The sequence below is a fragment of the Haliaeetus albicilla genome, chromosome 1 (assembly GCF_947461875.1).
Source record: "Haliaeetus albicilla chromosome 1, bHalAlb1.1, whole genome shotgun sequence".
NCBI lineage: Eukaryota > Metazoa > Chordata > Aves > Accipitriformes > Accipitridae > Haliaeetus > Haliaeetus albicilla.
In genome coordinates this window covers 38,544,136-38,567,895 of record NC_091483.1, presented here as the reverse complement: position 1 = coordinate 38,567,895, position 23,760 = coordinate 38,544,136, and the positions used below count along the sequence as shown (strand labels likewise).

Genomic DNA, 23,760 nt, shown 5'->3' with positions numbered 1-23,760 from the left:
AGGCACCGCGGCAGGAAAGACTACCGCTCCCGGCGTGCAGCGCGACGCCCGCGGCCCCGCCCCCCGCTCCTCACCAGTGCGTGCCGGGATGCCGGGGGCGGAGCTCAGGCGGGATGGGCGGGGCGGCGGGCGGTGTCGGTGAGGGGAGCGGGACATGGCCGAGGCGGGGCCGCTGCCGCCCGCGGCGGTGCCCGAGGGATCGCCCGGCGCCGGGCCACGGAGGATCCGCGGCGGGAGCCGGGGGTCGCGGCCGCCGGAGCTGCCGCCCGGCGACCCGCGGGAGCTGCTGGAGGAGGTGGAGATGCAGATCGGCGACGTGAGTGCCGGCGAGGCGGGCGGGAGGGCGGCGGGGGTCGCCTCACGGAGGGCGCCGGGGGCGGGGGGTGCGGACGGGCGTCGGCGAGCCCCAACCTCTCTGCCGTCCCTCCAGGCCGCCTTCTCGCTGGCAAAGATCCTGGAGGCGACGTCGGCCGTGTCGGCCCAGGTGGAGGAGCTCGCCACCAAGTGCTCGGAGAACGCCCGGTTCCTCAGAACATGGCGGGACCTGCTGAGGGAGGGCTACGAGTCCCTGAAGCCCAGCGGCTGACCCTGCCCCCGCGGCGGCTCCGCCGGGTCTCGCTGAGCTGCCCGCTTGTGGCGGACTGGAATGCGGGGTGTTTTTTTTAAACGACCTTCTTGAGGGAGTTCACGTGGATTTTTGTTTCCCCTCAGCAGCTCCCCGTGAGCCCGGAGTTCTTTCAGAAATACCTGATGATGACTCGTATGGATGTTGTATGTAAGTCACCGAGTAAAATAACTTTGTTTAGGGAATCAGTTCTGACTTTTAGACTCTTCCGTTGCAGTTCAAGCGATCTCATACGTGAAATACTCCCCCCCCCCCCCCCGCTTTCTTTTTTCTGGTAACGTGGTGGATGCAACGTTGGTATGTGTGGCATATCCGGAACTCATTCCTGGTGAGGAGGTGGTGTCCTGCAAGGAGATAGTGTCAGCCCTCCTTTTTAAGAGCTGTCACCAGTGGAAACCCTGCCAACTGCAGCGAAACTTGCCGAACTAACTTCAGTTTTTCTCTATGCACACTTTTTCTTGGTGTTGAGGATGGGATAACATGGCAAGTTGTGGCTTATTTACAAGCTTTAGGTAAGCCCCGTATCCCAAACCTTACAATTTTTTGTAGTATTGCAACACGTTTCTGTAAAGCTGCAGATTTTTTACAAGATGTTTGATTACTGCACACAATTTTAGACTATCTTTTGTTGTAATAAAGTGCCTTATGATGGATTGTATATCTCTGCATGGTAGAAGTTTAACAGCATTGTTGACTGATAGAATGGATTACTTCAAGCTGTAGGTAAAAGCTTCCATCAGTTGGAAAAGAATCTGTGAAATGTATTCTCCCATCCCTCGGGAAGTGCGTTAAGAGCTTTTTCAGTATTTGGTCCTATTTTATATCTTTGCCTTAAGCAGTTACTAGTTAGTTAGTCTCGAGCTTACAGTTAACAGAACCTTTTGGTCTGGAATATCGCTAACCTGTAGCTGTACTGAAACTCCTGTACCTTTACCAGAGCAATGTGAAAAAAGTAATGCTGAAATGCAGTGGGAGACTGCAGGAGAACATGGTTGTACCACGATTTATTAGTCAGCCTTATTTTTACTGGTAGAAGAACTTTTTAAAAGACAAAACTGTAATTTTCTTACCAAAACAATAAAGATGTTGCAAAAAAATCTGAAATAATGAATATTCTTGTGTTACTCATAGAAACAAACACAACATTGAATATATCCATAATCAACTTATGTGAAAAACAGAAGTAATGGTAAGGACAGACATTCTTATGTATCTCATCATCTGAAGTAGTTACAGTCATTGAAAAGGCTTGGGCTCCCAGAGGACACAAATTCTATTAAATCGAGTTCTAATTGCTCCAGTTAAAGGCAATCCACGTGGCAGGATTTCACTTAGCTGTTTTTAACCCCACAACCCAAAATATAGCTAAGCAACTTGGAAAAGAAGTCATTTTGTTCAGCAGATAATCTTTTATTTCAATAAAACATACAGTAGTGGAAACAAGATGTTTAATAATCTTCAATTTCAAGATAATCCAAAGTTCTGTAAACAGTTGAAGTGTGAGTTACACTTTTTTTAATTCTCCTTCTTATGCTGTTAAGAAGTTAAGTGCAAACATTGGAATTATCTTTTAATTTCATTTTAAAAAGCTTCAAATCACCAATGCAAAAGAAGAATTTCTTCTACCTTTGTGGGCTTCTAGGCCGTCAGACTGTGAGTATGGTACTGAAAGAACTAGGGAAGTCGTAGTAATTCATAACAGAGAAGATTCTCTTCAGTAAGTATATGCAAAGGAACTGCCTCTAGAGGATTGTTTCAGATGGGATAATTTTTTTTTTTTATCCTTGTAACACTGGGAAGTAAAATAATGCCCCCCAAAGTGCTGAATGGCTGTGCTCCTTAAATTATTTTAATCGTAATGCATCCAGTCAAATGCACAAGGTGATTGGAACGTAATTGTCATGACACCTATTAAGTCTTCTGTTTGGCCGTCTCCCATTATTCTGTGTATGGAGATAGACATCTCAAGACTGAAATTTGCTGAAGTCTGCAAGCTGTGGAGAGCTACTTATGGTAGCCCGTTAACAAACAGTGAGGAAAAAAGCAGCATCAAGATGTCGGGGTACTCAGTCCAGTCTTTCTGGGGAAGGATGCTCTTCTGAAGGGGGGAAACTTCCATCAGCTGTGGCTGGGGATCACTCAGTTGAAGAAAAACTTCTTTTTTTTCTTCCCCACAGTTCTGGTTCTGCCTGAACTAGAACGATCACTACAATTTCAGGATTGTCTTTAAATGAGTGAAATAGTTGGTAAATTTTTAAAAGGAACAACATTTTCACTTGCTTGGCTTTGGCAAATATAATAAACTGGTCTAATTATGAAATTTAAATATTTTTCTTAGGGCTATTGCTCCCTAAAGCTTTTAAGAGCTGCTGCTGCCTAAATAGAGACAATCAGAAATTTTAAGGAGAAAAAAAAATTCTTAATGAAGAAACCAATCAACCCTCAACAAAAAATCAGCTATTGAAATAGGGAATTTAAAAAAAAAACAAACACCACCACCACCACCCCCCCCCAAAGACAGATTATTTTGAAACATTCTGCTTTCAGGGTGAGATGTTTGAAATTACAATTAATTCCTTTTTCACACTCCTGGCTTCCAGGAGAAAAAACCAAACAACTGACTTCGCATTCTGATCTAGGATGAGTTGCCAAAATGTCAGGTACCGCTGTGAGATGGTGAAATTATTGTTGTGTCAGTTCTGCCTGCAAACAGACACACTGCTCCCTCTTCTTCCTGCTTTCATTCGCGTGAGCCCAGGTGTCACAACTCCCTCATTTTTCCTCATTGCTGTAAAGCAGTAAGCCCACAGATGTGAAGCTAACAGTGCAGATGTCACTGTGAAGATTCAAAATGTATTTACATGTATGAATTTAGCCTTGTTGACTGTGTAGTCACCGAAGCATCAGAGGAGTCTGTACAAAGTACAGGCTTCGTTGCCTTTGGCGTGATTTCATGCATGGGCCACATCTCTACCCAAATGAATGATGGACCATATGTTTTCTGACTGCCTTTACCTCTTTTGGATCTTCTTTGTCTGTAATTATACCAAACCTGATGAATCATTTCTTTGAAAGGTCGTGTAGTCAAAGTGTAGAGAAGAGGATTCAAAGCACTATTTATTGGCAGTATAAAAATCACCACCCAAGAAGTTATGGTACCTTAGGGAGGGAAAAAGAAAGGAAAGTGTTTGTACCCCTTAATTAATGCAAGCGCTCAATGCCTATGCAGCACAGCTTCCTGGTGAGAGGGGTAGTCATGAGCTCCTAGGCTGAGTTCATGTCACAACAGGTACTTTACTTTTTCTTTTCACTGTTACATTTGCATGGCCCTCTTGCCTCCCTCAGTTTCCAGGACTGCGTGCAAAACCTGACATTTTTTACTTTCCCAGTAGTTCCATTTATCCTTTTCAACTTTTTGGTACTGTAACTCCCTATTTGCCCTGGCATGCTTCTTGTTCTGGCTGAGCCCCATTTTCTTGCCCCAAAACTTTTTGTCTCTGCTTTGCTCCCTATCTCTTCCCATGATCTCTGGTGCCCATCCTCTTCCCATGACTAGTGACATCCAATCCTAATGATGTCCCTGATGTCCTGTCCTCCCACAAAGCAATATCCTCCAGTCCCTCTGTCCCCTCAGAGGCTGGTTTTCTCCTCTCCACCAGGCCTTCTCCATTCTTCCCCCCGCAAAGGGCATTGTATACATCCTCCTTATTTCCTTCTTGCCCTGTTGGTAAGCTTTTCCATGTTCACACTGTCTGCCTTTCTGAAGGTTTCCTGTTCTCCTGTCTATATCATGGTCTGTGTGCATTTTTCCAGGACCCCCTTCTCATCCTTACTGTTTGGGGGGTAAATCAGCTCATTACCTGAAGGGCAGGCGGAGAAGGGACAGGATTAAAGTGCTGAGAGATGTTAGTGGGTGCCCTCTGTCGCATTGTTTGATTTATAAAACAATTATGGAACTGTTCCAAGCAGTACAAAAAGCTTAATTCACTCTCCCCACCCTCCAGCTTTACGACTTTGTTGCAATATCAATACATTCCTATTGATGCCCATAACATTGTCTACAGTTTTGGAAACAAGCAGAAGCTTAGTTCAAAAGCTGTCACAGTGTATCCTCCAAGAAAAAGAAATGCTATCAAATGGCATTTAAAACTTCTGTAAACTTAGACAACTATCTGTTATGTCTTTAATTTTATGAAATGAGTACTGTTTAATCTGGTTTATCTAATGCAGAACATTCATTTGCTGAACCCAAGATCTACTTTTCACAGTGTTTTCTTTAAAATTTCTTAGTTAGTTTGATAACTTGACGAAGGAGCATTTTAGAAGATTTAAAATAACTGAAAATATTTGACGTAATCAACGTAACTCCCAGACATTTGAAATATAAGTCAAAACTTTGAAAAGGTGACTCCCAACACTCCTGGTCAGCACATAAGATAAAATCCTCTGAGCTAAAATGTTTTCTTACCAATGTAGTATTGCGATATATATCTGTACATTGAGTCTGAACCCGCTATTGCTGATGGTACTGTTCATGTTCACATGTTCTGTCTAACAAGGTTTACAAGCCCTGCATAAAGAGGCTATTTTTCAGGCATTTACTGGTATTGCAAAAAGAAGGAAAAAAATAAGGTGCAATTTTTAATCTTTTAGGTTACACTATTTTTACATGGGAATATATTCATAGCATAAAGAAGATAAGCAGAGCTTTATATAACTTAATGTTTTGAACTATAAGTACCAGTTTGTAAAAGAAAGTTATTTCAGGATAACAATTATATTGTTAAATCAAGATAGGAAACACTGTATTGTCCTGAGCCACATTTAAGCAACAGAACCAGCAAAAGCCATAAGATGAGAAAAGCCAATGCAATTCAACCTTGGTTTTCAAATATATTTTGTATGTTTTATAGATATTCTATGGAGACAGACTTGAACGATTTGAATTTTGGGGTTCTTTTGGCTGACTCACAGGTGACTAATCTTTGATGATTATAGTAATATCGTGCAATTCAGTAGTAAAACTACATACTTCATTATAGTGTGTGTACATATATAGAGATATATAACATAGGGTTCATTATAGTAATATAGTTCAATATATTAAATTCTTCTTCTGAAGTAGAAACAACACTGTTTATACAGACACAGTTGAAACAGCCTCACAAAAGGACATACCTGGTATTTCTACTTGAAGTAAAGAAAGGAGTTTCAAAATAAAAATGGGTATCCAACATAGTGCATCAGTAAATACAATGAAGAAAAAACGTTTAGCAAGGATCATCTCTTTTTTAATATGATTCTGGATTTCAGTAGCCATAATAGCAGTTTGGTGAACACTGTAGAACATACTGCCGTAGGAAAACACAATGATGATAAAAGCTGCCAAGTTTACACCTGTTTAGGAAGTTAAAATGAGTTATAATTTAACAGCATAATGGTAATTCCACATCACCTACTTGCAGGCTGGGTAGTAAAGAAAAGTGTTTCATCTAAACTGCTGGTCCCATAGAATTAAGTGGCCAGAAAATCTTGAGTCTGTCTTCACCTGAACACTGAATTTTGGCCTCTGCTTAGGTATTTATTTCATTCATTGACACCTGACAAATGGCTGCCTTCTGATCCAAACTATGTAGTTCTCCTCTGGTCTTACCATTGCTCTACTTTCTGACAAAGTCTGTTCACTCAGGAACTTATCGGTCATTAGTTTCTTTCTGCTTTTTCAGGCCTTCATGCATTTTAAGCTATGTAAGTATCTATCTAATACAGTAAAATATTCAGGCTGAAAAAAGTCTTTAAGTGCTTACTGGAGCATCTAAATGCAAGGTGTGAACATCATAGCAAAGCTATCTTATTTGCTTGAAAATTAAGTTCATTTGCAGCTCTAATCATATATAAAGAAGAAATGCAACTTACCTAAAAAAATGACAACAGAATAAATCTGACTTCCCGAACTTTCTGATTGTTCTGAGTGAAGAGGAAAACAGACACCGTTGGTGCCATAGTAGTTCCTGAAAAATTCCTTATTGCTCAGTGGGATAAAAGCAACAGCAAACCCAATTATCCAGATAAGAACCAAAATGGAAATTGTCCTGCATTTTCTGGGCTTCAAACACCTAAAAGGATAAACTATGCAGATGTATTTTTCCAAAGTCAGGTAAGTCAACAGTAAGACTGACACCTCTGTAGACAGAATAGCCAGCGATCCCACCAATTGACAATGAATACTGTCCATCCACAACTGAGCGTGCTTGTTGTATTCTCCGCGATATTTAAGATCGAACGCTCCAATCACAAATAAATATATTCCCATCAGACAGTCAGCACCTGTGGGCACAGCGCTTAACATCATTATTTACACATCTGAATTTCCCATTCTGTCTGTGTATGTCTATTGGAAAAATAGACATACACACATGAGTACATATTTATAAGTCAGCTAATATATAGATATAAAATCAATATTATAGTTGAATGCTATTGTGACTTACAATTAAGGTGGTATAATTCAGTTCTATTCCTCCTTTTTTTTTTTCTTTTAATTTTCATTTGGACCGACAGTCTATGTTTCATACTTGTTTCCAACCTGATTTTTTGAAGTTCAGATAAAATTGGTTTGCATGTAGAAAAAGATACGGCTTCATTTACAGAAATATTCTTGCAATGCTTTTTTCATTAGGTCTTATTCCTTTTGGTATTGACATTTGGCTTAAGATAATTTGCTTTGAGTAGAGCATCTCTGCTGGATTCAAAGTTTAGTTTTGGTTTGTCCACCTTATGCTAGTTCAAAACTGATGTGCATAGTCTTCTAAGACTAATAAGGGAAGAGGAGTTGTCAACAGAGAGCTGAAGGCTTCTCGGGTATTTTGGCTGGAAGTTTTGCATAGTATTCAGATCGTTCCCATAGAAACAACAAAGTTTCAAAATCACTGACATGCTGTATTTAGAAATGTTGCAATCGTTTTATACACTGTTGACAATTATCTTTCAAAATGGAACTAACTGTATTTGTGAAATAGACTCTCCTGTACTGAGACAAGGTACTCATGATTGTAGTGACTGTACTGACAAATAGTTCATCCATAAACTTGTCTTGGTCTTAGGACTAAAATAAAACCCCCTAATTCTTAATATTGGGGAGCTAGGAGGGATTGATTTTCTATATTTGCATAAGTAACTTTTTGCTCGTGCAAAAAAAGAATAACTATCTTGAACACAACATTTACACATGCAAATTGCTGTTTACTCAAAAATGCATAGTAAAATCTAGGTTTATGGGCCTTTGAAAATTTTTGAATTTTATTTCTTCTTGCTGAAGAAAGTGAGAATTTAACACAGTACCCGCAACATTAAAATCAAACATGAAACCTTTGGAATTCATCAGCTGCCGAAGGCAGCGTTTAATGAGACCTTGTGGTGCATAAGATACAGCATTTTCTATTGTCATTCACAACAGCATGAAAGTTCAGTTAATCCAGTGCTGGAAATATGTAACTGTATTGTAATAACAAATATTATACATGCTATGAGCAGACAAACCCAATATTCTTTTACTTTTACACATGGAGTACTCACAGCAGAGAGACATTATTGAGATGGCGTGGAGCTTATTCTCCGATCTGATGTAAGGCCTCATGCAGATAACAAAAATATTTCCAAAGCAGGTGATGGCAGATACAACCCAGACAAACACTCTCTGTATTATGCTAGCCAAAAGATTCTCAAGGGATGAAATCCCATCAGTATTGGGCTTACAGCTGCGCACATGAGGGGCATATCCACAGTACTGGAATTTCTTAAAATATCTGGTTGTAAGAAAGAAAAACAGATAAGAGATGGTTCTAGTTTGGTTACCAGAATATCAAAACTCTCTAGTAACCACTGAGAAAACATATTCTGAAAGAAGAAAAGTTAATTAAAAACTGTCAAAATTTGACAACTGCTCACATGCTGCTTTTCATACACTTTCACTTTCAGTTATCCAGTATTCTGTAAATTGTAAAATTCAGACCAAAGAAAGCAAACTGGAATAATCTACTTACATGTGGGAAAGATTTCTCAAGGGTCTGAACATTCTTCTCTGGATGTTTGCAATTTCAATGCCCTCCAAGCTGCTGTAAACAATATACTCTCAGTAAAAGGCCATAGAAACTCAGTAGTAAAAGAACAAACTTTATGAGCATTTACTTGTGCTTCTATGATTATAGGAAACTAGAGATGAACTTTAATTGCATCTAATCTGTCATCCCTTTGAAACTTCAACAGGAAGTCTGCTTAAAAGCTAAAGTGGAATAAAATAAATTGCAGTTAATTCTAATAAACTTGCTGTTCTTCCAAAATCATGAAGAAGGCTCTTATAGTGCTCTCAGCAGTGCAATCTCCAATTATTATGTTGCCCTTCCAAAGTATTGTTCTACTGATGTTCTTTCATCATCTCTGGTAAAATAACAACTTGTTCCAATAGTAATATTTTACATGTCTCTTCTGTCTTTTATCCCAGGGAGTGCTTTAGTAGACAAACAAACCACTGCAGGAATTCAGTTTTCATTGTGTCAAGAGCAGCAGAAGCTGGGACACAGACCATGTAAGGAAAAATGCTGGCGTTCTTGTAAGACATAGATGGGATTTCTTACTTTAATTTTCTTTTTTTAATATATTGAAAATGGCATTAATATTTCCATGCAGTGCTAGATCAGTAAAGCATAACTGTGTAAGTTGTTCTTTTAGAACTTCAGTTTCTGTATTCTAGTCCATGCCATCCACTGGTTAGATGTGCAACAGGTCAGAGGTCTTTAGTTCTCTTTGTGGGGAGCCTTATTTGAATTCACAGTTCAATGCTTTGAATGCAATACTCATGTGAGTTCTGAACACATTTAGGCAAAAGTGGAGAAAAGTACCAGTCTTACTGGTTAGTTGCTGTGGGCTGGTGGGCAGTTTTGCTAGGAGACAAGAAAAAAGCCCCCAATATGGAAGTGTGTTAGTTTTGTTTAAGCACTGCAATGAATCTTAGGGTGTGGTTTCCCCAGCTATTCTTACTAATTCAAACTAGCAAAGAGGCAACTGGTGTTCTACAAACTGCTGAGATATACAGTTACCAGTAAATCTATCTTAAGATTTAACAACTTACTTAAAAACATGGAAGGTCATGGTCACTGAATTGCATGAGTTCTTTGGTGTTAAATAATGGATAAAGTACACACTGTAGCCTGACTTTTAGGGAGGTAATTAATTATTCTTTTCTGTGCTCAGCAGCTTTTTTTCATGAAAATTGTACAGATTTAGTACTTTCAGGTTGTTAGCCATTTACCAAATTTAGTTTAATTTGGCCACTGGATTCCAAATCACTGTGAGGAAGCTGGACTGATCAACAAAGGCATGTGCACTGCTGGCTATAGCTCAGGGGTCAAATCATAAACTCCTATTATGCTCCCACCCAAGGAGACATCTCTTTTTGGATCTCCACAACGTGTTGTGACAGGACAAGAGGTAATGGTTTTAAACTAAAAGAGCGTAGATTTAGACTAGATAGAAGGAAGAAATTTTTTACAATGACGGTGGTGAAACACTGGAACAGGTTGCCCAGAGAGGTGGTAGATGCCTCACCCCTGGAAACATTCTGGGTCAGGCTGGATGGGGCTCTGAGCAACCTGATCTAGTTGAAGATGTCCCTGCTCATTGCAGGGGGGTGGACTAAATGACCTTTAAAGGTCCCTTCCAACCTAAACTAATCTATGATTCTATGATTTTGAAATGATGACTGACAAGAACCAATGCTATTGCAGACATGCTATTATTGCAGACGTGCAGTGGCCTGTGAAGATGTGCTTAAATCTACTGCAGGATAATTTCAAATTTGCAAGATTGTCACTGTACTATCGCACACTTTTAGGAAGAGATCTGCTGGCAGAATTCAAGTTAGAGCTGCTGTGTTAGTGCACCCACAAAGATTCCCCCCTAAACTCTTAAAAAAATTTGTAAAAGTCCCACCTCTGACATGGCAGCTGAATTGTACTTGGTTTATATTGTTCTTTTCATATTGTTAGCAATAGATTCTATAAGAATGGAAATATGTACCCAGACTTATACCAAATTCATTTATAAGTCCTCTCTTTACATAATGGTACCTGCTCATGGTGCTAATAGCCCCAACTGGACCTTGCATGACCCTTAAGCCATGTGAACAAATTGCACAAAGCGAAATGAGGGTTGCATTAATCTTGTTCTGTAATAGCAGAAAAGACAATGTCCTTCTCTAAGCTGAATTTTTGGTCTCTTTTTGCTGGAAAAATTTCCATTATGAAACTGGTATTTTCAGGAAGGAAAATTTGGGTATTGCTAGTAATTATTTTTCAGGCTCAAATTGTTGAGGATCATCAGCATAACTATGAACTATTTCAAGGGCAATTTCTTACAAAACGTATTCTGGATCATGTCCTTCTGAAGGAGACATGCATAATCACAAATAAAATACAACTAAAATATAAAACTTGATACTTACAGGGATTTGAGTTTAATTAGAAAATCAAACTGGTCTATTTGTATTTTCTTGATGGGGTTGTAAGAAAGGTTCCTGTAAATACAACATAGACATAAGTAACTCTGTACATCTTCCTTACAGCTTGTTCTAAAAATAAAGTCAAACTACATAACCCATTTGCTTTTCCAGTCCTTTAGGAAAGACTTGTACAAGTGGCAGTTCCAACTGCAGATAGTAACATTCATTTAGTGTTATTCAGCTTGCTAAGCCAGCAGAAAGAGCAGATGCTTCACAGGCATGCTATTGCCATGTACACGTACACAACTTCCTCCCCCAACCTGACGCTTAAAGTTTTTGACTTTAGAAATATTTAGTTATTAAACTTTTCAGACTTGTCTTTCCAGTAAAAGAACCTAGCTGAACTGCATGCATTTAGAAATAAATTGCAATCGATTTTGCTAGTTGCTAAAATCTATTTTTTTGTAATCATTTGTGTGAGTTCAAGAGACAGAGGCAGTGGAATGTAGAAATAGACATTAGCATTAGATGCTATCGCTCTGTGCAAGAGTGTTTTCTAGGTACATCCCCTTTTTCTTCTCCCTATAACTTTTCCTTATGTTTTCTTTTTGATATTGTAACTAAAATGTGCAAACTGAATAAATGCAGCTGTACACACTGGGTTGCCCCAGTGTATTGTGGTGGATCCCAAGGATGCTGGAAAAGCACAAAAATAAGTTATTCCACATACTACCTCCTCTCCTCCAGAAAGGTCTTCAATTCTGTGACTAGTGCCTCTTTCAGATTATGCGACAAAGATTGGGACTTTCCAGCAGCAGCGTTTGAGAATTTGCCTATATACACATCATGGGAAAAAGACAGACTGTCTGTCTGGTTTTATAATACCTTATGGTTTTGTGGAACTCTTTCACAGGAAAAAAGCAGTTGCAAACAAGGCATCTGTATGATGCTCTTACATGTTTATGATCTAGTTTTAGAGCCAAATCCTGATATCACATTAAACATTCCCATCAAATTATTATATATATAATATTATAGCTAGCACAGTTCATTTTGTATATACTAACAAGATCTAGAAAAAGGTAGAATTTGAACTTGCTCTCTTTTGGGACATAAAAATACTCATATTTTATAAAACTCTTTTGGGCAAAATGTTATATAGAATTATTTTGGGCATAAGTATTTTTAGTGTGCTGGGTTTGGCTGGGATAGAGTTAATTTTCTTCACAGTAGCTGGTATGGGGCTATGTTTTGGATTTGTGCTGAAAACAGTGTTGATAATGCTGAGATGTTTTCGTTACTGCTGAGCAGTGCTCACACAGAGCCGAGGCCTTTTCTGCTTCTCCCCCACCACCACCAGCGAGGAGGCTGGGGGGGCACAAGAAGTTGGGAGGGGACACAGCTGGGACAGCTGACCCCAACTGACCCAGGAGATGTCCCAGACCATATGACGTCATGCTCAGCAGATAAAGCTGGGGGAAGAAGGAGGAAGGGGAGGACATTGGGAGTGATGGCCTTTGTCTCCCCAAGTAACGGTTATGTGTGATGGAGCCCTGCTTTCCTGGAGATGACTGAACATCGGCCTGCCCATGGGAAGTGGTGAATAAATTCCTTGTTTTGCTTTGCTTGTGTGTGTGGCTTTTGCTTTACCTATTAAACTGTCTTTATCTCGGCCCATGAGTTTCCTCACTTTTACTTTTCTGATTCTCTCCCCCATCCCACTGTGAGGGAGGTGAGTGAGCAGCTGTGTGGGGCTTAGTTGCTGGCTGGGGTTAAACCACAACATTTAGGCAGAGCTTAAATGACACATACAAACAAGGGGGCTCTTTTCTTTCCCAGTATTCATGGCTGAAAGCATCATATCAAATGAGTAATATACAGTTATATATAATAATCAAGAATCCTTACAGTTGTGAAAGCTCCTTTAGATCCTTAAATATGTATGGAGGAAGTGATTCAATCTTGTTGCTAGCCAAATCTCTGCAGAAACAGCCACAGGTAGGATACAGTAAATTCTTACAAGGCTCAGTAATTTTACCAAACAGTTTTGCAATTTCAAGACACGCAGTTTTATTCTGTTTGCCAAATAGGATATTATTTATTATATAGGTTATCAGAAGCTTGGAGTATAAAAGAATGCTGTTAAAACAAGTGGGAAGCTAGATCCATCATATCTCTCTTTGCCTAGTTAGTTCAGATATGCCATTAGATACATAATTTGTTATTATTTTATTGACATCAAAAAGAAAGTAAAATAACCTTAACTTTGGTTGTAGGAGCTTGGAGATAAATTAAACACATTGATTTGTGATGGGAATTCTTTCACATGGGCTAACCAGCACATCTTTCCTTTTGTTCTTCTCTCTGCCTTGCTCCTTATTTTCACTAAACATAAATCTCAATAACTAGACAGAGGGGTAAAGTTCTCAGTCTGACTGAAACTGGCAAACTGGTCTAAAAGACAATGAAGGCACACACACACCTAGGCTGTAGTGATTTAAGATTAAATAATATTATTCTGTTCAGGGAACATAACGACCTTGTAAGCAAAACCCACGATATTATTGATACAGAGTATGTATTTTATTGACTATTTCTTCCCTGTTAAATATATAGAAAAAAACCTGAAGATGGGTGCTATCTCCAGAGCATGTTATATGAAATAGAATTTATGATAAATGACATTTGCAATATAAACTATAAAACTTTGTGACTACTTGTACAAGTAAGAGAAGAAATCTACTCACAATTCATCTAACATCTGGAGAGAAGAAAAGCTGTTTTCATTTAAAGAGCTGATTTTATTTCGTCTCATCACCCTGAAAAAATAAACAAACTTATGTTGCTGCTTCTTGACACCTATTTGGGTTTGGACAAAAGTTTTTATAAACTTTAAAAATTTTCTCTTCTCTGCATCTTCAAATATTTGCCCAATTCATTTAACATGCTAATCGGATCTAGAAGCTTACCATTTTACCATTTGATAAATAACTTTTGTTGCCTATACATACATATATTTGTGCATATATATATATATACATATATACACACACAGCCCCCCGCTCACCCCCCATTGGAGGCTAGTATAAAGTGACTGAGGACAGGAGGAAGATTAAGTGGGCTAGAAGGCTTGTGACCTAATCGCATCTCAGACACAGGCACATGGCGGTGCAACTTTTCCTTCACCCATATTTCATCTGCCACTGAGCTTGCTCCTTAAATGAACAACCTGGATTTTAAAAGCAAAGAGAGAGCCAAGAATGTGGGTACTGCACAAGTGTTAAAAATTGAAAGTGACAGCTACCGTGGATCCTACTAATCTATCAAAAAGTGGAAGGGATTTTCTGAAGATGATTACATCATGACTGAAGAAAGTTTGAGGGAAAATTCTAAAATTAGTAAGCCAGCCAACCCATCAGCCAAACTCTTTAAAATGAAGAAAGAAGCTATATATTTTGTATGTTTGCTACTTCCCATTATGAGTTTTTGCCTCCTTTTCCAAGAAAAAAGTTGGAAAGAAAATTTTTAAATCTTAGTATCAGTCAAAATCACTTCAGTGAAGTTTAGTTGCATATATCAATGCTGAACTTTGCTATAAATGTAAACAATGGTTATTCTGTATAGCGCTCATTTAAAACGAAGCATTTTAATTTAATCTCCTTGAGATCTAAATAACCATGATACTCAGGAAACTTTTATATTAGCTGTAATGAATCACTTGACTGCTCAGCACAAGCGTGTCTCACTCGGACTAGCTAGCATATCCTATTACTTACAGTACAGTTAGAGTGTTGCAGGAGATGAAAGTGACATTTCTTACATGATGGATATGGTTGCCTTCAAGGTCTCTGGGATATAAAAATAAAACATCAATCACTGAAGATAAATTCAGGCAGTTGTTCTAAGGTAATTAAAGAAAAATACTACCAGAACTTCATGACTGCACAGAAGAGAGTCAGAACCAGACATGTAATATTTCTGCACTCTTAATTGATGACTTCAGGTCATCAACCCTGCAGTGACCCAGCAGGCACTCTGTAAGATCCAGCACCCCATTAGAAAAAGTGGCATGGAAGTGCCACACAAAGACAACCAAATAATATTTTTCTAGTGAGATAAGGTAGACTTACAGCCAGTTTAGTCTTGGCATATATTGGCACAGAGGTTTACCAGGCAAATGAGCAAGAGAATTATTCATCATCTCTCTGAAAAAAAGAAATAGTATAGCTGGCTATATTTGCAAAAAATTACATTATAGAGAAAAATCATGTCTCTTACTTTTGTACTTTTGAAAAAAAGGCAGTCAAAGCTTGATTCATTTCTCATAGTCTTGAAGGTAGTATTATTTTCTTAAACTTCTGCATATTTTCCCTGTGGCATTCTGCGGAGCAGTATTTTATCTTTAACTTGTTAATTACCAGGTAAAGGAAAGATGTTCACTTCACTGCTATTTAAATAAAACATAGCAAGTCAATACAAATATGTTGACTATTCAGTCATAACACGTAACTTCTATGGGTGATGGAGGAAGGGGGATATGAAGGGAGGTTTCCTTTCAGGATGCAGGGGAAGAGGGTCCCTCATCTTTGGGGCTGGAGAGAGCAGCAGCAGGTTATGGACAGGGTCTCAGGGCGGGAGGCAGGGCTGCTGCCAGGGGCCAGGAGCTATGGGACCCCCGCCTCCTGCACTGCAGCTCTGGAGAGCAACTGGAATCCATTGCTGCAGCTGCCACATCCTTGCCCTCTCAGGGACGTCTTTTTACCATTTTTTTCCACCCATCTCCCTACACTTTTCCAGATACTGCATGTCTGCTGCTGCGAAAATCCTCCTACTCCAGCACATTTTGCCTGGGGGTAAGAAAAAGCTACAGGTGTACTGCCAGCACTCTGTGGTGAGCAAGCACAGTCTTTATAAAAAGGTTTTTATATATATCTGCCCTTTCTGTTCTGTTCTTTTAAATAACACTTTTGGTTCTTATTCCATACTTACAGGAGTATAAGTGATTTGAGTCCGTAAAATGTTAATGGGGAGATCCGATTTATCCTATTATTTTCAATTATCCTATAAATTACAGCAAAGCATGTATCAGATTGATAATTGACTGCAGTCTTAAATTGAACAGATGATAAAAAGTAACAGACTTTTAAGTGGATAGCTCCAAATGTACATTCAAACTACTTAAAAAAATAACATACTACTCCTTAGCAGGTCAGGGTATTCACCGAATTAATTTCCTTTAAGAAGTATTTAATTAAAAAAAAATAAATCTTAGAGAAAGTAATTACTTTCAACTTAGAAAAAAGTGTTTTCCTGTGAGTTTTTAAAATTCTTTGATCAAGACACTTTGAATGGATTCTCTGTGAAAACAGAGCAGCACTACGTTACAGTGTTCCATGGTGATCCAACAGTTCAGAACACACAGAAAATGTTAGGCATGTTATTATTTGCTTATTTTTAATAAATTTGCTGAGTCAAAATAGTATTTAATTTTCATCTGTCTGAAAAGCAGTAATAAACCAATATATCAGATTGACAGTCATTTTGTCTGGGACATTTCAAGCACTATTTACAGGGAAAGACTTGCCCCCAAAATTATCTTTCTACTGTATCTGAGTTATTTCATGTAATAATTTGTAACAAGCAATTACCAATAAATATTATTTAGTATTGTAAAAGTCATCAGTCATTGGAGCCATTTAGGCCCAAGAACTAATTTCTGCTCTCACCAAAGTCAACTGGATTTTTACCTTGCACAGTGTAACAGGAGTTCCTTAGTTATCTAGTATAAAGTACTACTATGCACAAAAATGAAAGCAATCCAAATATTTCTTTGTCTTGCTTTAATTATTCCTTGAGAAGATGAACATACAAATAAGAAAACAACATACAGCCATTCAAGTCTGTGGAGATCTTCAAAGACACCAGGCTTCAAACTGGTTATCTTGTTGTTACTCAGGTATCTAAACCAAGACCAACCAAAGATAAATGAATGGAATGATTAATTAGCATCAGATGCATGAAAATGAGTTTTAAGATTTTTTTTTTCCCTTAAAAATTTATCAGAATACTGCTAAAATTTTTCATAATTATCATTTTTGATTATGGTAATTTTCATGCCCTTCTTTGAGACCAAGGCAGGACTCCCTCTAAAGAGGACTTTCAGAGCAATTATATACAACATTCTGTCTTATCTATAAAAAAACCACAGCAAAATAAATATTTTCACTGTGTCATATTTTAGGCCCTTCTCAGTTTCCTTCTGTGGAGTGATTTGTTCCATGAATGTTCCCAGGATCCTGTTCAATCTTTGCTAAGGATGTTAGTCATAAATGTAGATACTAGAATCATGGAAACAGAAAGGCTGAGAAATGAAGGGAAGGGGTACTATAAATGGTCTGGGAAGGTAATAACAGCAGGTGTAATAACAGATAATCAACCACACTCATGGGACGGAAAAATAGGAGGTACAACATTTTAAATTTTTCCTTTTAAAAACACTGCAGAAACAAAAAACTGAACTGAACAATGCAATTTATGTGATGTCTCTCACTGAGTACTTTCCTTAAAAGTTAGAAGCACCTTTCAAAAAGCTGCTGCAAAATAAAGAAAAAAGTGTTGTTTTCATTACCCGATACTGGTTACTTTGGTTTTGCTTCTGTAAACCAAAATACAACATTAAAGTTTTCTTCCATCACAAGGTCTCGCTTTTGGTTTACTCATTTTTCATTCTCTCTGACTTTCTGCAGGGTAACTCCATACTGTCTCCTTCTTCCATTCTGAGGTTCTGAGGAACAGGAGTGAAGTATGGAGCCCACTTGTATTTTCAAAGCATTGTCCTGTGCAATAAACCTGCACAGATAGCTCTTAATCTATCTTTGCTTTCTCAATCCAATTGTTGAATTAAAGTTTTGGATCATTCTGCAACTTCCTAACACTGAATCAAATAAGGGAGAAACATCCATAGCAACTCTCAGAGCTCTTCCCACTGCTTTTTACTTCAATATTCAAAAAGCAATACTTACAGTTTTGTCAAGTTGTATAAACCTTTGAAAGCACGTTCAGATACAGATCTGATTTTATTATTCTGAAGATACCTAAGAAGATAAAAAAGCAACAATTCATTCTCTAAGCACCCAAAGTCAAAGCAAACATAAATAACCAATTAAAATTTATCAACTAAACTGAATACATGTGTGATACTTGAAAAGAAGCTATCCTACTCATTACACCTTAAATTTGATGATAACCGTTTCACAGCTATAGCTGCAAAGACTTTAAAGGTGTTTTAAAAGACCACCCCCCCCCCCCCCCCCCGCAGAATTACAAAATTCCTTCAAAGGGATGCTTGGTTTGCCTGAGATGAACAATGAAGTGTTTTTTTGCAATGTCCTGTTTTAGGTCCTAACTTTAGAGTTCTCACCTGTGTGACCTGATCTTTATGTTTAGCCAGAACCCCGATACAAGGAAAATTTTGCATGGCAAATGTAAACTTAAAATGTGTTTTTGAATTTTCTGTTTATAGTGTCAGAGAATTTTCAAAATGCTGCATTTTTAAGATAATATAATAAAAACATAAAACGAATCTTACTAATCTTCTACAAACTAAAGAATACTAGTTTTTTCCTCCTCTTTATCTACTTTGATGAAATAATGAGTTAAAAAATATTATCAACAGCAAATATTAAATCCTTTCCAAATATTTTTAAAACATTATAATGTTATTGTCTGAGTAATATTTAAATATAAATCCTTTTAATTAAAATACAGTTAATAAAACATCCAGATATATTTCTGTTAAAAAGCAATAAGAAATCTGACATTGGCTTTTACAAAACGGGTTTGTGTCAAACACTGCTTAGGAGCTTTCTGAAAATGTACCTTTCGATCAGAAAGGTGTGAAATTAATATTAGAAACAAATGTTTTGTACAGATATCAACTTATTTCTTTTAATGAAAACGTTAAGACTAAGGTCATAATGGTACTTAACTTTGTGAACACAAGATGGTGCTGCAATACAGCACAGTTTCCATAAAAGTTACACTCCAGTAAGTTTTCTAGGTGACATAGGAACCTTGCTCTAGACTTTTGCATTTAATTCTTAATTTCACTAATTCTATATAAAGCAAACTTGTTAAAGACTATGATTTTTGAACAACATGTATATTACACATCATAAAACATAATGCAGTATTGTGTTGCCATAACAATTTGACTAGTTGGGGCATTATCAAATTGGTACCAGAAATAATTGAGTAAAACCAAGTGCCATGTGAGTGAGCTTCCCATGACAAAGGGAAGTTTAAGTTTCCAAACTTTTGTTTTGTAGAATAAATGGATTAAGTTCCTTCAATTTCTTTTGGCATATTATTTTTCATTATAAATGTAACTTCCTTCGGACATGATGAAAGTTTAGCATATTTCTTGTATAAAATAGTCAATATAAAAAATTACATATGCAGAAATTACAGTTTTGCAAAAAGAGAGATGTCAAATCAAGCTATTTGAGCCAAACAGGTTACACAATTAGATGAGGTACTGAAGGGTAAGACAAAACAGAATTTTGAATATAAATTGAGGGTTGTCACTCAGATGTTAAGCTCTGTGTGTGTGTATGTGAGAGGGAGAGGGTGAATATTTAAGGCACTAAATAGGTATTTTAAGTTGAAGCACAGCCTTACAGATTTTTAAGGTCTTGGTATTTCTTGAAAATGTCAGCAGAAAGTTTCCTTAGCAGATTCCTCTGAAGAGACCTGTAGGAATGAATGCACAGAGTAAAAGTACTCTCCCAGCTTCCTACAGTGCTGCCACTTTTTGTTATTCAATAAGAGCAGCTTTCACACTGCTAAATAATAAAAGCAACATGAAACTACCTGAATATGCCTCCACTGTTTGTCTGAATATTCATATCTATTTATGCAGTAAGCTAAATACTTTATCATCAAAAAATATTCTTCCATGTCCCCAGAGCAACTGACAAAATAGTTAAATCTAAGAGTTAAAAAGATTTGAGTATAAACTAAACCACAGATTTATTTCAAACCTCAAATGCATATAGAACCCATTTCCCAGTGCATGTGTCCCTATGTCCCCATCTCCACTGGGCACTGACTCAAGTGTCCTGTCAAGAACAAAAACCATTCAGGGCATGGTTGGATTAGAAGTGACTGTAGCCCGAAAGCCAGCTGAACTGACTCACTGCTTTTTCTAAAGCTAGAACTGGGCCATTATTTTTGAAGTCTTTGTTGACACTGAGCCAACAGCCAGTTTAAAAATATATTTGACATTCCACATCAAACTTTGTTAAGAAGTATCGCAGTACTTGAACACAGACCCAACAAGGAGAACCTCTGCCACACGTAAGCACAAACTGGTACTGAACAGAAAGATCTGTACCCCTGCTCTACAGGGAAGTTCCTCAGGCAGGGACACGTAATACTGCCCTCTGCTCACCACACAGAAAATGGCCTCTCAAACAGTGATGCACAAACTAAGAGCAATATTAACCATTCCCTGATCTCTTCCAAAAGTTTGGTTTACACATACGTATCTGTATGATGACCCAGCCCAGACTAAATCCTTTTAAATAACAGCACATTCAGAGACATCAAATGAGAACTAAAAAGATTTGTTCAAGCAGGTAGTTCCACTGAGTTCAAGGCTATTGACTCTGTTGGCAGGAATATAGACTAGTAATATTGGCAGGATCATAGAATAATAAAAAGTCCTAAGCATTTTTTCTTAAAAGGAAACACTTCTTTTGAACATTTCTTTAGATTTCCTGAAACAGTTGCTAGCTCAAGTCACTGTTACAAAAATGAAAGGATCACTTCACACAGAGTTTTCTAGTTCCTTTTCTCTCCTTTTATGCAGGGAAAATCTGTACTTAAAACATTAAAGGACTAGACAACAGAGAGACACTATGCTTTCACAAGCATCAGCTGAGCCAACTGGTCATAATTATAAGGCTGTAGTTGTGAAAAGGTTGCAGGATTGATAGTCAAAACTGAACAGAGCAAGAGACCACTTTTCCACTCTACTTACATTATAGTTATGTTTGAAGAGACTGATGGGACAGCATGCATTTTGGCAGCATCGCAGAAGATCTCCAGCCCTTGGCAGGTACACTCTCCTGGCACAGCACCAGCCACTGTGTGAGAACAAGAACATGGTTGTGGCAAAAGGTGGGATGGGTGGTGTGATGGGATGTGGAGAAAAGAAAAATGGTGTAAAAGAACAGTGAGCACAAAGACAGACATACCAGGCTGTGTTAAACAGAAATTAAGGCACATATTTTTACACAATTGATTTAGACATGGGAAGAACCTAACAATAAATATAAAGGGACACAAACAATTATGTTACCTCCTGACCTCTGTGAAAGAGCTTGTAAAAGCTCTTGAGTTTTAGGCTTGATATACAGGAATCTGGCATGGGTTTTTTGTGGCTCTTTTTAAGATTATTCAGTCCTCTTACATTTACTAGAATGAGCACAATTCTGTCCAGGTGAAAATGGGATGAAAATGGGTCAGGAAGTCTTTGCTCCCTTTCACCTCATCTCTGTGCTTAGTTAATGCTCATAGTAGACAGCAGAGTCAGAAAATCTGTACAAAGGGACAAATGCCCACAGAAGTGGAGGGGGTTTGCAAGAATCGTTTGATGTATGAAGAAGTGAATTTGGAGGAACGTTGCCTTCATTTCACTCTGAAAGATGTGTGTTTCATTGTCTTTCCAGCAGTATTAATATATTCAGATAAACATTAATATTGCCCTCCTAATTGACATATGTTTCACACTCCTTTTATAGAAAACGAATCATTCCTAATGGAACTGAAATTAGCTTCAATGCATTTGTTTTCTGCAACATGAATTCTGTTTTACTATAAATGAAACTGCACTATATTTCTCTTTCAGATAAGCATAATTGCTGTGTATTTCTTTCTAAGAATCATCAGTAATCATCACACAAATAATATCTGTAATTACTTACAGCACTCAGGTGTCTTTGTCTGAAATGCATACAGAGATTTCAGTTTATTGTATTTGTCCTTTGTATAATGTTTATCAAATTGCAGAGACCATCCATTGTTGTCTTCTAATAAAAAAAAAAACCACCACCACAAATAGAAGACAGATTAGACAGAAGCTGAAGGTAGAAATCCTTTCACTAAATTTAGTTGCATCAAGATTTATCTAAATAACGTATTTTTTCCAGAACATTTCATAGACCATTAGATGACCTTATCTTTATACAGCTGCCTAATCACATGTATGTACGGAGATTATGAGCGGAACAGTAAGAATAGCTTTTTATACCTTCAACAACAACATTTCTTGTGACAGTTGCACTGAGAAAGTATAATCTTTCACTTCAGAATTTTTTGTTTGCATAGGAGTCTAAAAACAAGAGACAACCATATTTTCCCACCTCCTTAAATGTGCGGGTTTGTCACTTTACCCAGGAAAGCTCAAATGATTACTACTACTCCGCCTACTTCTTTCAGAGGGCTGTCTCACACTATTGCAGCCTATAATTTCTTTCCTGAAAATCTAGATGAAGGCCAAATGAACACTGCTTTTCAAGGGAATGGGTGACATGGTGTAACATAATTAAGTCAGTAAATTGAAGTTAAGCTTAACATGCACCTTCTTCAACAAAGCATTATTCCTTATTATGAGTTTGGTCACTGTGCATAGATGTACTGGAACAGACTGGTTTATGGCCATAAAGGTGAAAAATGAAGAGCACCTTTAAGTTCGTTCCCACAAATGTTTTTTTCCAGATACAGTGGTGCTGGAAATAACTACAGACCTGTTTCTTGGAACATATCTGTCATATATCTGACAGCTGTAAATTAACTGATCAGGTAACCGCTTCCAAAACAGAGCAGCAATACACACCACCAAAAAAAAAAGAAAAAAAACCCCAAAACAAAAACCCTTGCCTTTAAAAGCTGTGATCCAATTTTAGTTTTATTAATTTGAGCCTGACCTCTCTTTAGCTTTGACAATACCCACACCCTTGTAGTTTAAAGCATCTCAATTAACAAATATGCACCAGTAGCAGAAATGCTTCTTAAGATGGCACTTGCTAGCTGGTGAGTCAAAGCATCAGTGATAATTGAAAGCATCACTTTGTAAGGATACTTACATTCAAACAACATTTATATGAGAACACTCAGCATGGCTCTGCTTTCCTAGTCATTACAGTCTTAGTTTCACTTTTATGATATGCTAGCAACAGTTTTTTCCCTGCCATTTCATATGTTAATTATTTAGTTATAAATACATTTCCTCAAGGACATTTCTCTATAAATCTTTATGTTCAAGTAAGCATTACTACTATATCTGTTGGCTTCAAAATAGGCAGGGAGAAATAAAATATAGTCACATCTTTGCAACTTTTCCCATTCTGAAATGGTGTCTCGTTTTTCATGTCACATTACATAGAATTCAGTTGTTTTCTCAGCTAGGTAGGGAAACTACCTTGAAAGCATCTCCTGAAGCCTGCCTACGGAGTGTCAGCAGATGGAGCTGTTCTGAGAGATGCCTGCCTCTTCACTGCCTACACTGAAAAGATATATACATGCTGATTAATAGATGTTATGAAAGATTAAGTAACTTCATGCAAACTATCTTTTA

At 37.8% G+C, this 23,760-nt stretch overlaps 2 protein-coding genes across 4 annotated transcripts; one reads left to right on the top strand and one right to left on the bottom strand.

Moving 5' to 3' along the window:
- Positions 1-107: 107 nt before the first annotated feature.
- C1H4orf46 (chromosome 1 C4orf46 homolog) lies at positions 108-1,283 on the top strand. The gene is made up of 2 exons (XM_069786170.1): positions 108-316; positions 431-1,283. Exons 1-2 carry the CDS (start codon positions 155-157, stop codon positions 584-586), a joined length of 318 nt encoding a protein of 105 aa, XP_069642271.1. The 5' UTR covers positions 108-154; the 3' UTR covers positions 587-1,283.
- A 730-nt stretch (positions 1,284-2,013) lies between these two features.
- RXFP1 (relaxin family peptide receptor 1) lies at positions 2,014-22,209 on the bottom strand. Of its 3 annotated transcripts, none has more exons than XM_069786141.1 (16): positions 22,109-22,209; positions 21,163-21,268; positions 19,800-19,871; positions 18,143-18,214; positions 17,009-17,080; positions 16,110-16,181; positions 15,251-15,325; positions 14,897-14,968; positions 13,868-13,939; positions 13,029-13,100; positions 11,124-11,195; positions 8,668-8,739; positions 8,201-8,430; positions 6,542-6,952; positions 5,804-6,022; positions 2,014-3,784 (listed from the first exon to the last, which is right to left on the bottom strand). In XM_069786141.1, exons 2-16 carry the CDS (start codon positions 21,201-21,203, stop codon positions 3,483-3,485), a joined length of 1,926 nt encoding a protein of 641 aa, XP_069642242.1. In that variant the 5' UTR covers positions 21,204-21,268; positions 22,109-22,209; the 3' UTR covers positions 2,014-3,482. The 3 variants fall into 3 exon arrangements, with proteins under 3 accessions (XP_069642242.1, XP_009919119.1, XP_069642255.1); XM_009920817.2 differs by having other exon boundaries at positions 8,668-8,736; XM_069786154.1 differs by lacking the exons at positions 16,110-16,181; positions 17,009-17,080; positions 18,143-18,214; ... (1 more) ...; positions 21,163-21,268; positions 22,109-22,209 and adding an exon at positions 15,399-15,499.
- Positions 22,210-23,760: the final 1,551 nt, after the last annotated feature.